The 17,194-nt window shown below is 35.6% G+C and overlaps 1 protein-coding gene across 10 annotated transcripts in view; it reads left to right on the top strand.

Annotated features, from left to right (window-relative positions):
- Window positions 1–17,194, top strand: part of LOC116996308 (slit homolog 2 protein) — a 259,704-nt gene that overhangs the window by 16,210 nt on the left and 226,300 nt on the right. For all 10 annotated transcript variants that reach the window (XM_033059731.2, XM_033059740.2, XM_033059738.2 and 7 more), the window contains exon 4: window positions 5,192–5,263. In XM_033059731.2, coding sequence (XP_032915622.1) covers window positions 5,192–5,263 — 72 coding nt within the window. The remainder of the gene's footprint in view (window positions 1–5,191; window positions 5,264–17,194) is intronic.

The raw sequence follows: 17,194 nt of genomic DNA, 5'->3' as shown, positions 1-17,194 counted from the left end.
AGAGCACAGCTGATTTATAACTTACTTGAAACAGCTTTTAACTTCGATCAGTTCTCAAGTTATCTTTGAGGGCTTTTTGTGTCCTACAGGATGTATGGGTAGAATTGCCTTTACTTGAACTAAAACCCATTGGAAAATTACTTAGGTGGTTATTACTTGTGAAGTGGTTATGAAAAAGCTCAAGCCAGGCTCATTGCTGTAGTGAGCCAACAAGCATAAATCAAAATGGGAAGTGTAACTATATGTAAGGGCAAAACTTCTTCACTGAGAGGACAGTCAAGCACTGGAACAACTCATTTTCCCAGAGAGGCTCTACAGTCTCCTACACCTTCTCTGGCTGTATGTAGTTGATATATATAGAAGGTCCAGAAACAAGTTACAGTGAAGGCTGTAACAAGTCTGAAACAAATGGGTGTGAATTATAGCAATTGCAGATGATTACATTGTACCCACTGCAATCAAGATTTTTTTTTTCTCCCTTTCTCCTCCATGCGTGATTGCTACTGGATCATAGTTATTGTGGTGTGAAACCTTGAGAGAGATATCAGGATGGATTTGTGGCATGACCAGACTTCAGTGGGTTAGGATGTATTACAACTGGGAATGTAATGTGCTCTCCCTGCAGTGTACCTCTGTCATCATCTATGTATACTCTGACTGCATGCAGAAGACAAGTAAAACTCAGATATACACTAATTTCAGCTAAAATAGCCTGTTGTTCAGAACCACTAGCTTAAATCAAGCCACATTTTTACTTCCCTTAATATTGTCTGCTTCAAAGAATCACTTATTCTTTTGTCGGTCTTACTTTTTGTCTGCCTGTTGGTATTGAGCTTCCTTTGATGAGTATTTTCACCTCTCGTTTGTCAAAGGTATTTTTTCTTTGTCCTTAAATCCTTTTGTATAGTTCTACCATTTTACTTTGAAGATGCGTTTCTAGTCTTTACTGTGTCCAGAAGACTGAGTTCTGGAGTTTTAAACGGAAGTATTTGAAATACCTGGTATACTTTATGTAGTGTGTGGAATTTGCTTGAATTCATCGTGAAGAGCACAAAAATTTACCTGTGTAAGGTTGCCTAATCTCTTTTCAAAGATGCATTCAGCAACAGAAGAAAAAAACTATGTATGTTTGAATTGCAACTTGAAAGGATTGTATGATATTGATACCTCATCCGTTTATTTCTGGACACTACCAAAGGACTTTACAGTCCAAGTTATTACAATGTTAAAAGGGATTCTTCTGTACATTTTCTGTTGCTCACACCACTAATGTTTCATCTCCTCTGAGCTCTCTGCTTGAGAAACACAAATATTTGTACCTCAGTTGGAAAACTGAATAGGCACAGTATGGAATATCTCATCACTGTTACTTCAGTGCTTCATATTGAGCTTCGTGTCAGTTCTGGGAGAGCAGTTCAGTTGGTGAAACTAAAATTTCTCTCTTTTTGCATTGCTCCAGGGGAAATGTGGCCTGCTAGGTACCTATGCTAAGTGTCTGCCACCACACGTTTAAAGAAAGTCTGGTGGAATGTATATGGTTTTTTACTCAAAGTAGCTGTAGTTCTTTAAAACCTACAGTCTTGGATTCCATGATCCACTGTGCTTACCTTGGGCTTCAGTTTGAGAGTGGAAGGGGATCATATCTTTTTCACTCACTTTTGTGGCAATAAGTTTGTATCTTCTGGATAGGTATTATTTCAGACAAAATTGGGCATCAGGTCACCTGAAAATGTGGAACTGTTGGGGAACCATGTGAACTATTTAAAAATAGTAATGTATTTTCTGGACTCCTTGTGTTGGCTCTTTCCAAAGATTAGAAATTCTTCATGGTGACTGTTGAATGGGAAACTGTTGAGTGCCGTGACATTAGGCTGTTGTTTCAGTCTTGCTCTGCATACTTTTTTCCATTCGCTTACATTTCATATCATTTTTTTAGTCAGAATTACCTACTGTAGTCTTGAAAAATGAATTTCAGTGAAGTTTAGTTCATAAAATCCCCATATAGAAAATTCAGCAATTTTACTCTTTTAAAAGCATCTACTATACCTTGATAGATGTAAAGAGTAGCTGAACTCTCTTTTTGAAGTATAGTAAAAGATGTATTTCCCATTATTGCCTTCATGAAAATTAGTAATGTTTTATCTTCTTGGTCACAGGCAATAAGCAATAGTCAAATTTTGGTAGAGAAAGCTTAGTTCTAAAAGAATATTCAGTGAGCAGGATAAAGCTATTCAAAGTAAAAGATACAAAATGCTGGATTCATAAGGAGTCAGTAATTTAACTTGTGTATTCCCTCAATCTGTGTAGTGCTCGAATAAAAAAAAATATTTTAATCTTGTGAAAGGCAAAATAAAATTGTGTGTTGAAATACTAACTTGAAGTTCCAAGCTGATGGGGTAGGAATTGTCGAGATATGAGGGTAGTGCTATTTTTTGCTGGTTTAATTAATGCAACTTGATTTATTGTCCATAAGTTAGATTTGAAAGTCTGTAGAGTGGCAGATGTATCAGAACGTTAAAGGAATACTCAGCTGTGTGGGGTATGTGAACTACAGGTACTAACAGAAGCTCCTGATCCAAGGTGTTAACTCTTTCTATAAGATGTTAAATAGCAGAGCAAGTATTTTGCCTGTGAAGTATCCTTCTAAGTGATCCAGTGTGTCCTTGGTAAGACTGTTTAATCTAGTGAAAGGCAGCCTGCCTCATGAACTTGGTCATCAATTAATACTTTGTCATTGTATTAGAGAGGCTTTTGTGTAATATACAAAACTTCTACAAAAATACAGATATTGAGTAATTTCACTGCCAGCTCATCATTATTGTCTAGTGTCCAAACTTAATAGAGTTATTAAGAAGTATCAACAGAGATTTTTGTCCTGGAAAGCTGATTAGAAACTGACTTTTTAATCTTTACCCTGCATGCTTTTCCATGTAATTTTGGATCTGTAATCATGGACTTAGAGGTTTAAGTCTCTATTTAGCTAAGAGAAGCTGAGAATGAATTTTATTTTTTCACTTACTCATTTGCTCATTTGTTTCATTTTCAAAATCTTGGATTGCAAATATAACTTAGTTTAAAGCAATTATCTTCTACTTCAATTTTGTAGTCTTGGCATACTTTTAGACATAAATTTACTAAGGGTCAGAAAATGTCTATTTGTAAATTATTTTACTTTGAAAATGTAGTAGATTCAGAAACAGTAAAAAGTATCACTGTCTTGTATTTATGTATGGATGGTTTTCTTCTTAAGTAGTGTTCAAATCAGAAGTCTTCCAGTAGTCATTAATTTATGACTCTTTCTTTTATATGGAAATTTTTCATTCTACTAATTTGGACGTGTGACTTGCAAGATCACAACGTAGATTTTTTTGTTATTGTTGCTGGATTAAGATTTTTTATTTCTTAATTATTAAAATGCATTGTCACTCATCTCTCTTACCCCAGTAATATAGTCTTTCATTTTCTGGCTCTTTCACTCTAAGTTTTCTTTTAATTTCTAAATGTGTGATTTATGTTTCTTCTGCTTAAAGAAATCAGGATTTCTGGTGGTTGACTAACAGAAGAGAACCGGACATTAACACTGGAGAATTATGGATATCTAGAACTCAAAATGCTGACTGCTTGCTTATGATTTGAAGTGTGGCAGAAAACCTCTGTGTGCATAAAAATATTTCTCAGATTATTTCACTCTCATCAGTAGTCACATTGAGTTTTAAGGGAGGAAAAACTAAGTAAATTAACCATGGAGCTATGTAAAATTTGATTTTGAATGTCTCTGTGTATCTACATGGGAATTTCTGGAAAAACCTTTAAACTGGAAAGACCATTATAAGGAACAATGTTTATGAGAAATTAGTCCAGCCAGAGGGACTAAACAGGCTTAGTTATTTAAGTTCAGCCCTAAGACTGAACGAATGGGAAAATCTGAGCCTTTATGAAATTTTACAACTTATTTTTTCAAGACTGATGCCCAGTATATTTTTTCACCTTGTGGAATATCTCAACAGCAGTTTATTTAGTGTAACCACTGTAACAATTATATTTTTATATATATGCACATGTATATATGTGTATCAGATAGTCCCGCGTAGTCTGATTTGTACGAGTGCCTTGAATTGTTGAGGGATCGTGCACTGCAAACTGTGACCTGTGATAAATTTTATGGGACACAACAGTTTTTTTCCAGTAGGTTGCTTTGCTTGAATGGCATGTGGCACATGTGCTGGATGCGTTGCTTAAAAACAAACAAAAACCTGTTTTGAGCTTGACTTCTTGACTGAGATGACTGTATGCTCCAGGGCTGTCACACATAGTAGGAAGAATAATCTGCATTGTGTGTTGAGGAAAAAACCACGAAGATAGAATATATTTGCCTTGGCTAGTGCTTGTTCTGTTGTCTATGGGTATAAGACAGAAGGTTTTGATCTTGTCACCTCAGTCTGAGCAGCTGTGACCCTGGTCAGCATGCTCAGTGAGAATCTTCACAGACAAATGGACACCTTCTAGATTTCAGTTGAAGTTTTTTGTGTTGTACACTGTCTTACGTACAACTGATTGGATTCTATTTTTTTAATTAAGCTTCCTCAAAATTTCTGTCTTTACAGTTAAACAGAAAAAAACTGAATGAAAAAATCTCCTTGTAATGCCAAATAGAAGCTGTGACTCCTTGGGGTTTTTGACTTCCATTTGATCAGGGTTTCTGTAACAGCTTCCTATGCTTTCTAAAATTTATATAAATAGGTTATATGGATCTTTAGACATAATATTATCCTGTTACCAAAAGCATATACATTTGATGCATGCTTCTCTGAACCTTTTCATGGTCACAAAATGTCTATCTGCTCCATTATACTAAGAGGAATTTAGAGTTGGTAGGGAATTGAATTTACACTGCTGATTTTGTATTTTTAGCTTTCATGTTGTTTATGCAGGATGGAGTCCTGACTTAGTAATTGGTTCATACTGCAGAGATTCAAAATCTTTCATAAAATAGGTAATATGGTCTGTTGGGGGAAACCAGAAAATGTAATTAGTCCATGGTAAATTTACTACTGGACCATGTCTCCGCTAATGGACCTTTCTGGTCTTTAAAATCAGCTTGTTACAGCACTGGGATTCCAACTCAAAGTGGTTGCATTGCATTGCTGTAGCATTTGTAATTTAACACAACTTTTTCTTTCTCTTTCCAAAGGCGCCTAAACAGAAATAACCTCCAGTTGCTTTCTGAGCTACTCTTTCTGGGGACGCCGAAGTTATACAGGCTGTAAGTAGGCATGGCCCAATAACTGTTATTTGGGAAAATTTGGATTTGCTCTGTTATTGTGTCTTGCATTAGAATTTTTATCTTTTACTTTACATCAGGCTAAAATATGTCTTGGAACATTGGTATTTTGTTTAAACTGAATACTTTCCTTGATTGCAAGATTTTTTTTTAATGGTTTTATTTTACATCTAGGTCAAATACTGATACTTGTATGAGAATATTGTAATGTATTCCCACTTCTGTAAGGAATTTTTTCTGAAGAATACTTTGATATTTTTTTCTCCTGTTTGGGTTTTTAAAAATTGTTTCTGTGTTAAAAGTACTGAAAATTCCTGTGGAGATTCTGACCCAGAAATGCAGCACTGTATAAGTGGTTTTGTGATGTTCTGCTTTTGTGGCTATACACACTTGGTCAGAAAAATGATAGCATTGGCAAATGCTACATCTGTAGAGAAGTCTTTCCTGTGTCCCTTCACAGAGAAAACAAAGGTAGTAACTCAAGCTCTGGGAAGAAAAAGCAATGAAATGTTTTACCTTAAATAAAAATGATAACAAATTGAGGAAAGAGTTTTTTGTTTTGATTGTATTACTTGGTTTGATGTTTTACTCTAGGCAATATTTTAAAATTCATGATTTGACCCATTGTTCTTTCTAAGAAGCCACTTAAATCTGTTGCAGTTGAAATGTAGAATAGAGTTTAGAATCTGGTTTATCTAAACAAAATAAATTGTAAGGTAACCTTTAAGTTACTGTATGTGTTATGGGATAACACATGATGTGCTTAAGTAGGCTTTGGCAATGTTGTACCAGTTCAGCCTGTTTTAATTTAGATATATGTTTGATACATTTCTGCAGACTCTGGGTGAGATTTCTGCTGTCAAAATTGCTGATTAATACTGGGTTTCATCACTTGTGTGCTTGGAAAAAGAGAAGTGAAGTTGGAGGAAAATGGGATTCCTCTTGTTTCTACTTTAGTATGTGGAATTATGTTTGAGAAGAAATGTGATGCTTTTGTTTTTAGTTGATTTTTATTTTACTGTTGTGAAATAATAGTTCTTTTCTCCCTTCTTATAGCAATATACAAAACAAACTGAAAATTACTCCTATTATTGTAAATATTTATCTTTGTGTATTTTATTTTATTCCATTGCCTTAGATGTCTTCTTTGTTTCCAGAAATTCCCTGTAGATGTAATGAGTTGGTAAATGACTAGGCCAGAAAGCTGCTGAAGGCTTTTTTCCTGACAAACAAAAATATTTTGCTCTGCTATAATATTATAATATATTCAAATATGGTATTATATATTAACAATTGAATCTCTTACAATTTCCATCAGCTGGGATAAAGACATTACTTCTATCAGGAAGGAAATGAAAGGGATTTATAGTCATTTTATTATTCCACCTACAGTGTAATGGTTGCTACCTAGATTCATATAAAATAGAAATGAGGCATAATTTCCAGGCAAAAATGGATACACACTTCAGTCAAAATCATATTTGAATATATTTATTTCAGAATTGTGTATTTGATAGATGCTAGTCTTAAATCTATAACGTCCTTTGACATAAAGCACACAACTGCTCATAGCATATATGGAGGAAAGTAAGAGATCACTGGCTTCACAGTATTAAATTTCCTCTGCCTCAGGGTTATTGTTGATCAGACCATGAAAGTGAATGTCTGGTTATAATGTATTCATGTTCAAAAGAAAATATGAATGATAGTAAAAAACTACAGCTGCTTAGCACTAAATTTGTAATTAAAAAATGCCAGGCCAGCAAAGGCACTGATGTTAGTTAAATGTTTGTGGTCAATTTCCAGATAATATGTAGCTTGCTCCCTTTGAAGAGTATAAAGTGGTTTGTTGTTTTACATGTATTGTTGTATATGCTTAGATGTGTTTACAGCCAAATAAATATTTTTCTAAGGAGAATTAAAGTTCTCTAAACATGATCAATAATATATATATATATATTTTGCTTTGGGTTTAGTTTATTTTTGGCCTTTAACGGCTAATCAAACAATGTGTGTATGGTGAAGTTTCAACATACTATTGAGCTTCTGTGAATAATAATTACCATTTGACCCTTGGCTGTAAATGAGATGCCAGGTGAAGAAGCACATATGCTTGTTGTGTAGGCTAAATGCAATATAAAAGAAAGAGGTTACACTGTATATGAATTATGATTCGACACAGTTGGTTGCCGCCAGCGGCCGGCTATGCTTTCCCTTTGCTGTCTGCTCCAATTTCTCTTTGGACGGGTTGAGAGAGCACTGCGTGTTCAGGTCAAGATGTTTGCCTAGAAATAGTAGTACAGTTGCAGCTGTGTTTGCTGGAGCAGGAGACTAGTTTAAATAGCATTACCATTTATCCAGTCCATTAACAGAACTCTGTAAAATAATACCAACTCTGCATAAACTACAGGACAGTGTAATAAAATTACAAGCACTTGTTGACAGATGGGAAGTGTAAGTAAAGGAAAGCAATAGGTTGAGAATTTAAAAGAGACAGTGCATTATTTTCTGTGTCTAAAGACACCTAATTTCAAAGGTAGTTAAATTATTTTTCAGGCTACTTTCTTTCCAGTTTAGCACCCTCCTAAGAAATCTCCTGAAACCAGTTAAAATGGATAATTTTGGTCAAAACAGAAGCTGATTTTCCCATTAACAGCTATCTACAGAGGTGTTTTGACATAAATATTTCAGTATGAAATAGTTAATGCTAAAAATAGTATGGAGAGTGCTGTAGGGTATATTAATCTTACCTTGCAAGCAATCTCTCCAAGCACAATGTACATGAACCTCTGTTTTGATGCAATATCATTAAAATAAAGCTGCTGTTTGAAATCCCCTGAGATGGTAAGTTCTTGCTCAACAAGTAGTGTTCCTGCAAGGAGGAGCATTCCTTGATGACCTGCATGTCACTCCTGCTATGTTGTTTAGTGTCAGGGATGGTACCTTAGCGCAGGGAACGACCACAGCCTAGTGAGTGCTTATCTGAGGCAAATAGATTTTGACTGCTTACTTTAGCTGGTTAGATCACAGTTCATTGATTGCTGTTTGCTGCAGGATAAGTGCAGGACCCAAGCTGTTTGAAAAACCAGTTTTAAAAAATACCTTTATTAATCAGTGGCATGTAAAGGTTATTGAATTACATGCAAAAAGCTTGTCCCTTTTGATTTACATGTCTTGTGGTTTGAATGTGGTTAAGTTCCTTTACTTAGTAATATCTGAATAAGTTAGGCAATGTTGGCCTTGAAAAAAAAATCAACCTTTGTAGTGAATGTGATCCTATATATGTTTTTCTTTTAATATGAGTACTTGAAGGTGCACACTGTGAAAATTTCTCCTCTAAAGGGAAAAACCTGCAAAACTTTATGTAGTTTGATTAATAAACATCAATTTTGAGATGTCCGTTGGTCACTAAAAAAATTCCTAGCAGCAAATAATTGGAGGGAAAAAGTACTAAACATCAAAAAAACTTTAAAAAACTATCTTAGGCCAGAACAACAGAAGCAGCAGCAATAACAAAACATGCCGTACGGGGGGCCCTTGCAAAAATTCCTCCTGAATTAATTTCTGCCAGCTATGATTAAAGTGTGTGGTACTGGATGTGTCAGACAACATAGTTCTCTGCTTCATTTTACTCTTGGCCTCTTTGGCCCTTGCCACAATAAATCCCACAATGGCGAGGCAGGAATTGCAGGTTCCAGTTGCCAGGGTTACGGTTGTCCGGCCGGGCCGGCATCATTACTCATCCCGGCCGCAGCCCGCGAACTTCTCCCGCTGCTGGCGGAGCCGGAGCTGCCGCGCGCAGCACCGCCGGAGCGTTGGTTTGCTTTGGCCTTTGAGAGAGAGAAAAACAGGGAAAAACCGCACAGCAAACCACCTCAGATAGGAAGGGAAAAGGTAATGAGATGGTGCATGTAAGGTGCTGGAATAAGGACTTTGAAATATTTCTAAGCACTGGACTCCTTATTTATGATTTTTTCATATTTCTTTTAACAGTAACCATGGTAAGTGAGACTGTGGTCATAATTTTGTAGAAGAGACACTTATCTTCAGTCTGAATCCATTTTAACAACTCAATAAAGGAATCACTCATTAGAAAAATGCTCATTGTCTCAAAGCCTCTGAAATATTCCAACTGCAAACAACTGCTCTGGGTGTTAAATCCAATGAGGAGCAAAAATTCCCCTTTTCAAAAGGCAATATTGAAGAATTTTTCTCATTTTCTCATTTCGAGAGTAGATTGTTAATGGAACTGCTGTCAGGTAAGAGTAGGGGGTTGCATTCCACTGTGCTGCAGTAACATTACAATGTGCTCCACTTCATTGCAGACAAAAATTTAACAAACATTTATTCAAACATGAATTACGAAGCCACCTTGTTGTTATGTACTCCCAAGGATAGTATAGTGTGTTGAGGTATTTTACACACTTCTTTGAGTTTTTATGATTCATATGATTCGTTATAGTGTGTTCTAGCAGCATGCACACAAAATGACTCTTTTTTTTTGTTTTGTTTTGTTTTTTTTTTTTTTTCCGTGTGATTTAGGTGTTATAATTTTAGGGCTAAATGGGAGCAAGTAAGTCTTCCCTACATTGTATCAGTCTGGCTTGTGTTTTGACTTGTATTTTTTTTTACCACAGTGCTTAGTTCAAGTACAAGAATGTTTGAATTGTTTTATCTAGCCAATTAAGTTCAGTTGGCAAGAATAAAGCAATTCTACTGCTAGTTAGTTTTTAAATACTAGCATTATTTTGTTAGCACCACTCTTGACCTGTGACTGTAGTTCTCAGAATGTACCTATATTTCAAAATTGTTATTTAGCGAAGACATACTGCATATTAACATAGGTATAAATGGGTGTACAGTTCTGGCTTTGTGATCTTGTAAGCCAGTAATTAAAAAGAAATCTTTAATATATTAGTAATTACTATTCTTTTTTGCTGTGTGCAAGCACGCTTATTGGTTTGCTACATCACTCCATTTTTGCTAACAAGAGTATGGAATGTTTTCAGGGCAAATGTGGTCCTTTATGCTGCATGGCCACTGCCAGTTACTTTTCTGAGAGTTTATTTCTGTATAATCCCAGTTAATAGACAGACAGGCCTATCTAAAAAATAATTAATGTGTAATAAAAAAAATATGCTTGTTAAGGTTCATTGCCTGTAAGAATGAACCAAAGTAACTGAGAACATGTTACCTGTGTGTGCTGGGTTTGTAGTACCTGTTCTCTGGCATTCATTTCTGGCATGGAAGAACTGGGAGATAAACTTTTGTGAGATATTATAAACACTGTTACTTCTGTTACCTGCTCATTTTTAAAGTAAAGACAAAAGGGAATTGGGAGCTCGAATGCTTTCTGCAATTTTACTCACATGTTCACCTTTTTTCTATTCCTACCACCACTTGCTTCTACCTTAAGCTTTCTTTCTCTGTTGTAATGTTTCAGAATTGAAAATTCTGTCATCTCAAGGCACTGTGTAAAACAGAAAGCACCACTGTAGCTTTGCTTCAGACATAAACCTTTCTGATATAGCAGGATGGCATTTTGGAGATTTTTGGAAGTTTTACAATTCATCAGGTAATTGATATTTTGAGCAAAGAAACAAGTATTGCTTGTATGCATTTGGTGTAAAACTTGCAGTAGCTATATCCTAGCAACAACAAGCATTCAGCCTTAGATTCAGCTGAGTGGAAATGTTGGTAGAACTAGAATGAACTTTTGAAATGTAGTTGGAAAAATAAAGTAGAATGAATTATCACTCTGTGCAATTATTGGACTTCAAACTTCACTATGTTATACTTCCCGTCCTTTGTTATAGAATCTCTTAATCTGTTGGCCTTTCCTGAGCTATACTTTCTTTTGGATTTGCATGTCACCTGCTGTTGTGCTGTGCAGGAAAAAAAATCGTATACCAAATATACAAAAATCAAGTGAATTGTTACTGGAAGTAATAATACTAGATTTTTGAAATTGGAAACAAACGGTTTTACTGTGAAAGGATGTTCTCAGTATGGATGTTTATAATTTTTACTTTTGAGATAATTGGAAGCCATCTTTGACTTGTGGTTTAACTTGCCTTTATTTCTTTAATTATAAAAACATAATTCTGTTGATTTTTTCCAAGCGGTATTTCTTTTGCTATGGGATACAATGGCAAATTGGATGGACTGCTGGGGCTTTAAACTAATTCTGATCCGGTCAGATCACTCACTCTTTATGTAGGCTGCATTAATAAGTGATATAGTGGACTAATTTCAGCAAAAAGCATCTACAGGGATATCCAGGAATTGGACTTTGATCCTGGTGGGGCCCCTCCCAACCCAGAATACTCTGTGATTCTGTGATGCTTATAATTTTGGGGGTTTTTATTAGAACAAACACTCCAAAACTGTTCAGTCACTTTTAACCTTAATTGGAAATTCATGTTAAACACCGAGCAAACAAAAATATGACTTCCAGCAATTCTTCTCGACGAACAGAAATATGTTATTTAAATTTTTTATGCTATTAGCTGTTAGCATTTAAATATGTCTAATGCAAAAACATCAATCATATTAATTACTCGAGCCATAGCTCTATTTAAATAGTGTGGTGGTGTTTAGAGTAATTGAGAGGTCAACTTTAGCTACTGTGGTTTTGACACCAAGTGTAAATAATTATCTTCTGTGCCTTTGTTGGCATCATAGCAGTTAAAGCTGAGAATTGTGCTTGAATACAAAAATAAAAGTGGCTGATTTTGGATCATCTGTAACCATATTCATGTCCAGTCTGAATCATTCCCTGGGTTGTTCCTGGAGGGTTGACCTTGAAAGCTTTGGTAAATTATGATACAGGAAACCATTTAGTCAGGAGTTAGGTAGAAAACTGAAACTCAGTGAAGGAAGTAATGAAAAGTAAAAAAGCACGTCAGAGGAATTGCCATTATTATGTGGTACAGAAACATGGTGTGTAATGTTATAAAGAGGGCATCTGTAAGTCTTGGCTTGCTGAGTGGACATTTAAGTGCAGCCATGTCATCTTGATTAAAAAAAAAAGAACAGAAAAGAGGAATAAATCAAGCCAAGGGAAAATCTGAAAGTATAGAGGCTTGTGCTTGTGATGGTAGGTTTCTTCTACAAGTGGAAGATTAAAGCCTAAAGTAACTGAATAGCTGAGAAAAGTCCAAAGAAAAGTTGATTGCTTCCCCTCCAGAGTTCCAATTGATTGAAAAAAAGCCTAATTTAAAGTTCTGTTTGTTCTGTGTCTTAAACCATCAGAATTTTCTTTTAGAACTGAGGGAATGCTCTGGAAGAGAAAGAATCCAAGGATAAAAAGTCATTGCAGGCCAACAATTGTTCCTAATCCTCACAAAATGCTGGAGAAATTAAATTTATTCTTTATTGCTCGAAGTGTTACCTAGGTCACTGGGCGATGGGAAAATTGAACTGGAAGTCGAGTAGGCACAATCTTTGTTTTGTGTCTAGATGCTTAACCTTAGACACGACAAGGCATCTTAGTGTGTTGTGGGAACCTGGTTCAGAGTATTAACACCAGGACGTTTATTACCCTGGATTTATAATGGGCTATGCTGTCAGCAGATGAAAATGTTGTGTTTACATTTCAGTGTTAAATGATCATTTAATTAACACCTAAGAGAAAAAAAAAAAAACCCTTGTGAAATTCTTAGCAGCTTTTATTGTTGGTTTCCGTGGAGGTTTTAATATCCAAGTTATGCTGTGGTTGCTTCTATAATACAGCTAGAAAAGACATTTATGAAGGCAATCAAGACGGACAGACAGTTTAACCCCTGTTGACCCTTCATCCTGAGTGTTGATTTATATAGCATTTTAAATGCATTGAATTTGTTTTAAAGCTTCTTTAAAGTTACTCACACAGCATTCAAACAACACAATATTTTTCCATTTAAAAATATTTCCCAAAGTGTGCATTCTTATAAAGAGCATAGTTTTTCTTAGAAAATAACTAATGTATATAGAATTTATCAACAAAAATCTTACTTTAGTTAAAAAAAATAAATACAGTAATAACTGTATAATAACTACTAAATATTAATAACTACTATAAATTTAAAAACTACTATAAAAATGAAGTTGTTGCCTATAGATTTGTCTATATATTTTTTATAAAGTTATACAAGCTTCTATAAGGAAAAACAAAAGGTAAGTTTGAAACAGACATGAGATCAGGTTCTGGCTGCAGCATCTACTTCTTCAGAAGAAGCAGTCTCAGTTCTTCAAAAAGAATAGGAAATTGGCAAGGGAAAGAACATTACTAAAAAATTGCATAACCTCTTTACCCAGCAGAGATCTACTTCCATATGTTCCATTGTATCAAAGTCAAGACTATCTAAAAGGTTTAATTTGCACTGGGTCCTTCATAATGCTTTTTGTTCTAATGTTGATCTACAAATGCTTTCTGCAATAATATTGCCCTAGAAAGCATGTTTGAATAGGTTTTTGTGCATCCTAGATCTAATGCTAGATGAAATGCTTTGTTAAAGAGCAGGTGCTTTTCAATTGATACGTTTTTACAAACACACTGTAGTAAAAATTGAAATTACATATAGGTTTAGAGATTGTTTTGGGGGTTGTTTATTATTTGTTCTTTGCTCAGTGAATAAACCCCACAATTTTAAAAAGTGTTAAGAGAATAATAATAAAAAAAAGCCCAGCACAGCTTAAGTTGATTATTGATGATCCACAAATTTTGTGTTCTTTTTGTTTTTCCTGATCATATCCTTCTCACATGTCAATAACTGAGTTAGAAAACGCAGATGGAATCTGCTGATACAGTAAATGTTCCTTTTTTTTTACGCAACTGACATAAACCATCTAACACTTGATGAAATATTACAGCTGCACTGAGACTTCTATCTGCCAGTGGGATCTTAATGTTTTTCAAACTTCTCTGAATATATTTATTAAGTTGAAATTTAATATTCAGATAGAGACTTGCATTTGCTTTTGTCTCAATTACTTGAGCATTTAGAGTTAAAACAGTGTCTTGCAATTTCAGTCCTTTCTTCAGTGTTTTTAATTGAAAAATAATTCTGCAATATCCATTTCTTAATTGATATGTTGGATGAAGGAGCCTTAGGATAGATAAAGAAGGCTTACCCTGTGCTATGGTAGCTTTCTCTCTTCTCAGACCTGGTAGAGCTTGTAGGTTTGCTGTGCTGTGAATGATTAAGACGAGCAATGCATGTGGGAAGGCTTAGACTACACTTTGTACAGGCAGACCAGCAAACTTCAGCTGAAACTACTCTGAGCTGCTTGGGGCTCGGAGGCCTGGTGGGAAGGTCACACACATTATCTAAGTACCAATTAAAGGGACTCTCATTGTGGTAAGGAAAGTGCCAATATACAAAGTGCAATGCATGGTCTTGGAGAAGAGCTGGAGCCAGGGCTGCAGTGATGAACAGCCCAGACTGTTGTCCCGATCCTTGTAGCTCTTGTAAGGGTACTTGGAGCCAGGGCTGATGGTTTTGCTTGGGAAAGGCTGCTTATGAATGCTGAGCGGGGTTTATTCTCTCCCTCAGACACTTGAGAGGCCTGCTCTGCTAATGGCTGTTCAGACCCACCTCATGGGGAATAAAGCTGGGACTTGCAGAACTCTTTTCATCTTTATAGCCAAGCCCAGGTGCAGGCCTCCCTGGCTCAAGGGTGTTTAAAGGACCACACTCTGAAGGCTTCTTTCCAGGGCCCTTAGTCTTTAGGGGGAAGAAATAAGGGGCTGAACTGGGGGGGTAATCCTTTCAGTTAAGCACTCCGTGAGGATTTTCAGGTTAACATGAGCAAGAGAGAAAATCTTTGCCTCTTTTCATTTCTCCTGTCCTAACAACTCAATGGTATTTTTATTTTTTGCTATGAATGTGTAATCCATGCAGTTGTAAGGAAGGCCTGCTCGTACTTTATAAGGTGGTGTGTACAAGGAGAGGTTTGGTGGCAGTTGTTCAGTGCTTTTAGTACTTTAATATGGGGAATATAGAAGAAACACCAACTTCTCTTTTTCCCACTTTTGTGGCTTTTTGTGGGAGTGGTGGATAGCTGGCAGGGATTAAGATAGCTGACCCTGAAGCTGCAAAGGTTGCATATTAAGTTTGATAAGGCTCACAGGGAAGAGTTGCAATGAAGGTAGGATAACAGCTAATATAATGAAGGTGGATTTGTAATAGCTGCTTCTCTGAATGCAAAGTTATGGAAAGCTTATTAGAGAGAAAAGAATGTAAATGTGCATCTAAAAGAGGGAGAACAGAGTTTGAAAAGCTTAGCAGAACTAAAGAAAGTTATTTAGATGAACTAAAAAAATGGCACTGACACATGTATGCTGCATGAAAGCAGTGATCATTTCTGAGACTGGAGAAAATTCCTATCTGGTCCTTACTACTCCTGTGTAAATGTTAAACCTGGTCAATGATTAATTGATTCTGTAGTTTTCTCTGTGTTCTTTATGAATTGTGCATTCTTTGCAAAAGGCAAGAGGCTTAATTCCCTTCTAGATTTTAGTAATGTGTGTAAATTCAAAAGAGCAAATACTTGTGTAAATCTCCTGTGCCATAACTTGTTATAGCAATAGTACTATCCTCGTCCCTTATGTGCCTACAACACAATAAAAATACCACTCAAAAAGCAATACTTTTTTGTCATAGTCATTTCTAAAAATGACAGAACTTCCGTGGACTACCAGATCTCTAGAGGAATGCTTTGCCATTTGATCTCTAGCACAGTGTTCATATCAGAGGTGCAGGAGCCAAAACTGCTCATTTGGCACAGAGTACAGAGATGTATCATGGCAAAATTTTAGTTTTATATGTAAATTTAGCAGATGCCAAATTTAAATTTCAACTATAAAAAAATCTTAACCACAGTGTTCCTTTTCCTTGGTTTGCCAGTGAGGGTAGCCACACATACTCAGATTTGAGGGTCTAAATGGCAATCTTCACTATTCTGGCTGAAAACAGTGGCTCTATCTGTGTAAAAGAGGAGAATCTTTCACCATGTTGTAAGTCCTGGACTAGGAAATAATCAGAAAATGGTACAACTGTTTTTAAGATCTATAATAAAGATTACTGTTAGAAAAATTTGTTCAACTAGCGTGCCATATTATGATGAAAGAGTTTTGCAGTATGCAGTGTACTATCACATCTGAAGTCTTGCATATAAAACTGTATGCTCTGTTCAAAGCTTCTGGGGCACAGCCAGTTGTGCCACATATTCATGAAATTTTAGATACTAGGGTGAAGTATTTTTTTGGTCCATTGTTTTGTAGTCTGTTGATTGCTGATCTAAACTCTTTAAACAGCACACCAGTAAATTTTGGTAGAGGAAATAACAGTAAGGGATATAAATTAAAAACAGAAAAAGGTGTGCTGGAATTATTTTTTCTGTGGAGATGAACTGGAGAATGTGGAAAATACAAAATATGCCTAACTGAAGTTTGAAATCACTGGAGAAAAAATTATTGTGAGAGGCTTAATAACTGTAAATGTGCAGCATGGAACAACAGCATCATCCCATTTCATGTGTATATATCAAAGGCACTGCAGGAAATGGAAAAGAAAATATTTCTAACTTTGTTATGGAGTTTTGCAAAACCAATGGTGGTGTGGTTTCCTTTGCTAGTTAATCTTATGGGAAGTTCACTTCTAATGGATATTTTTTCCATTTTGTTGCAACACTAAAAGTATTTCACTAATATTTTGGCTAAACTGAGGGTTTTTTTCTGTTCTTGTAAATCAGGTTGCAAAACCTATTTTGTCTTTTTCTTCAGTCAAATGTAAGAAAACAGAAATGGATTTGAGTTGTAGGAGAGGCTTTAAAATTTGTATGTGCTTTTAGCCTGTTTATACAAGTGGAATAGCAAAATAGCATCAGTATTGTGTGTGCCTGCATATTGGGAAGAACAAACAGCAAAAC

The sequence above is a fragment of the Catharus ustulatus genome, chromosome 5, assembly GCF_009819885.2.
Source record: "Catharus ustulatus isolate bCatUst1 chromosome 5, bCatUst1.pri.v2, whole genome shotgun sequence".
NCBI lineage: Eukaryota > Metazoa > Chordata > Aves > Passeriformes > Turdidae > Catharus > Catharus ustulatus.
The sequence above is the reverse complement of the archived record's forward strand: the minus strand, read 5'-3'. Positions and strand labels throughout refer to the sequence as shown.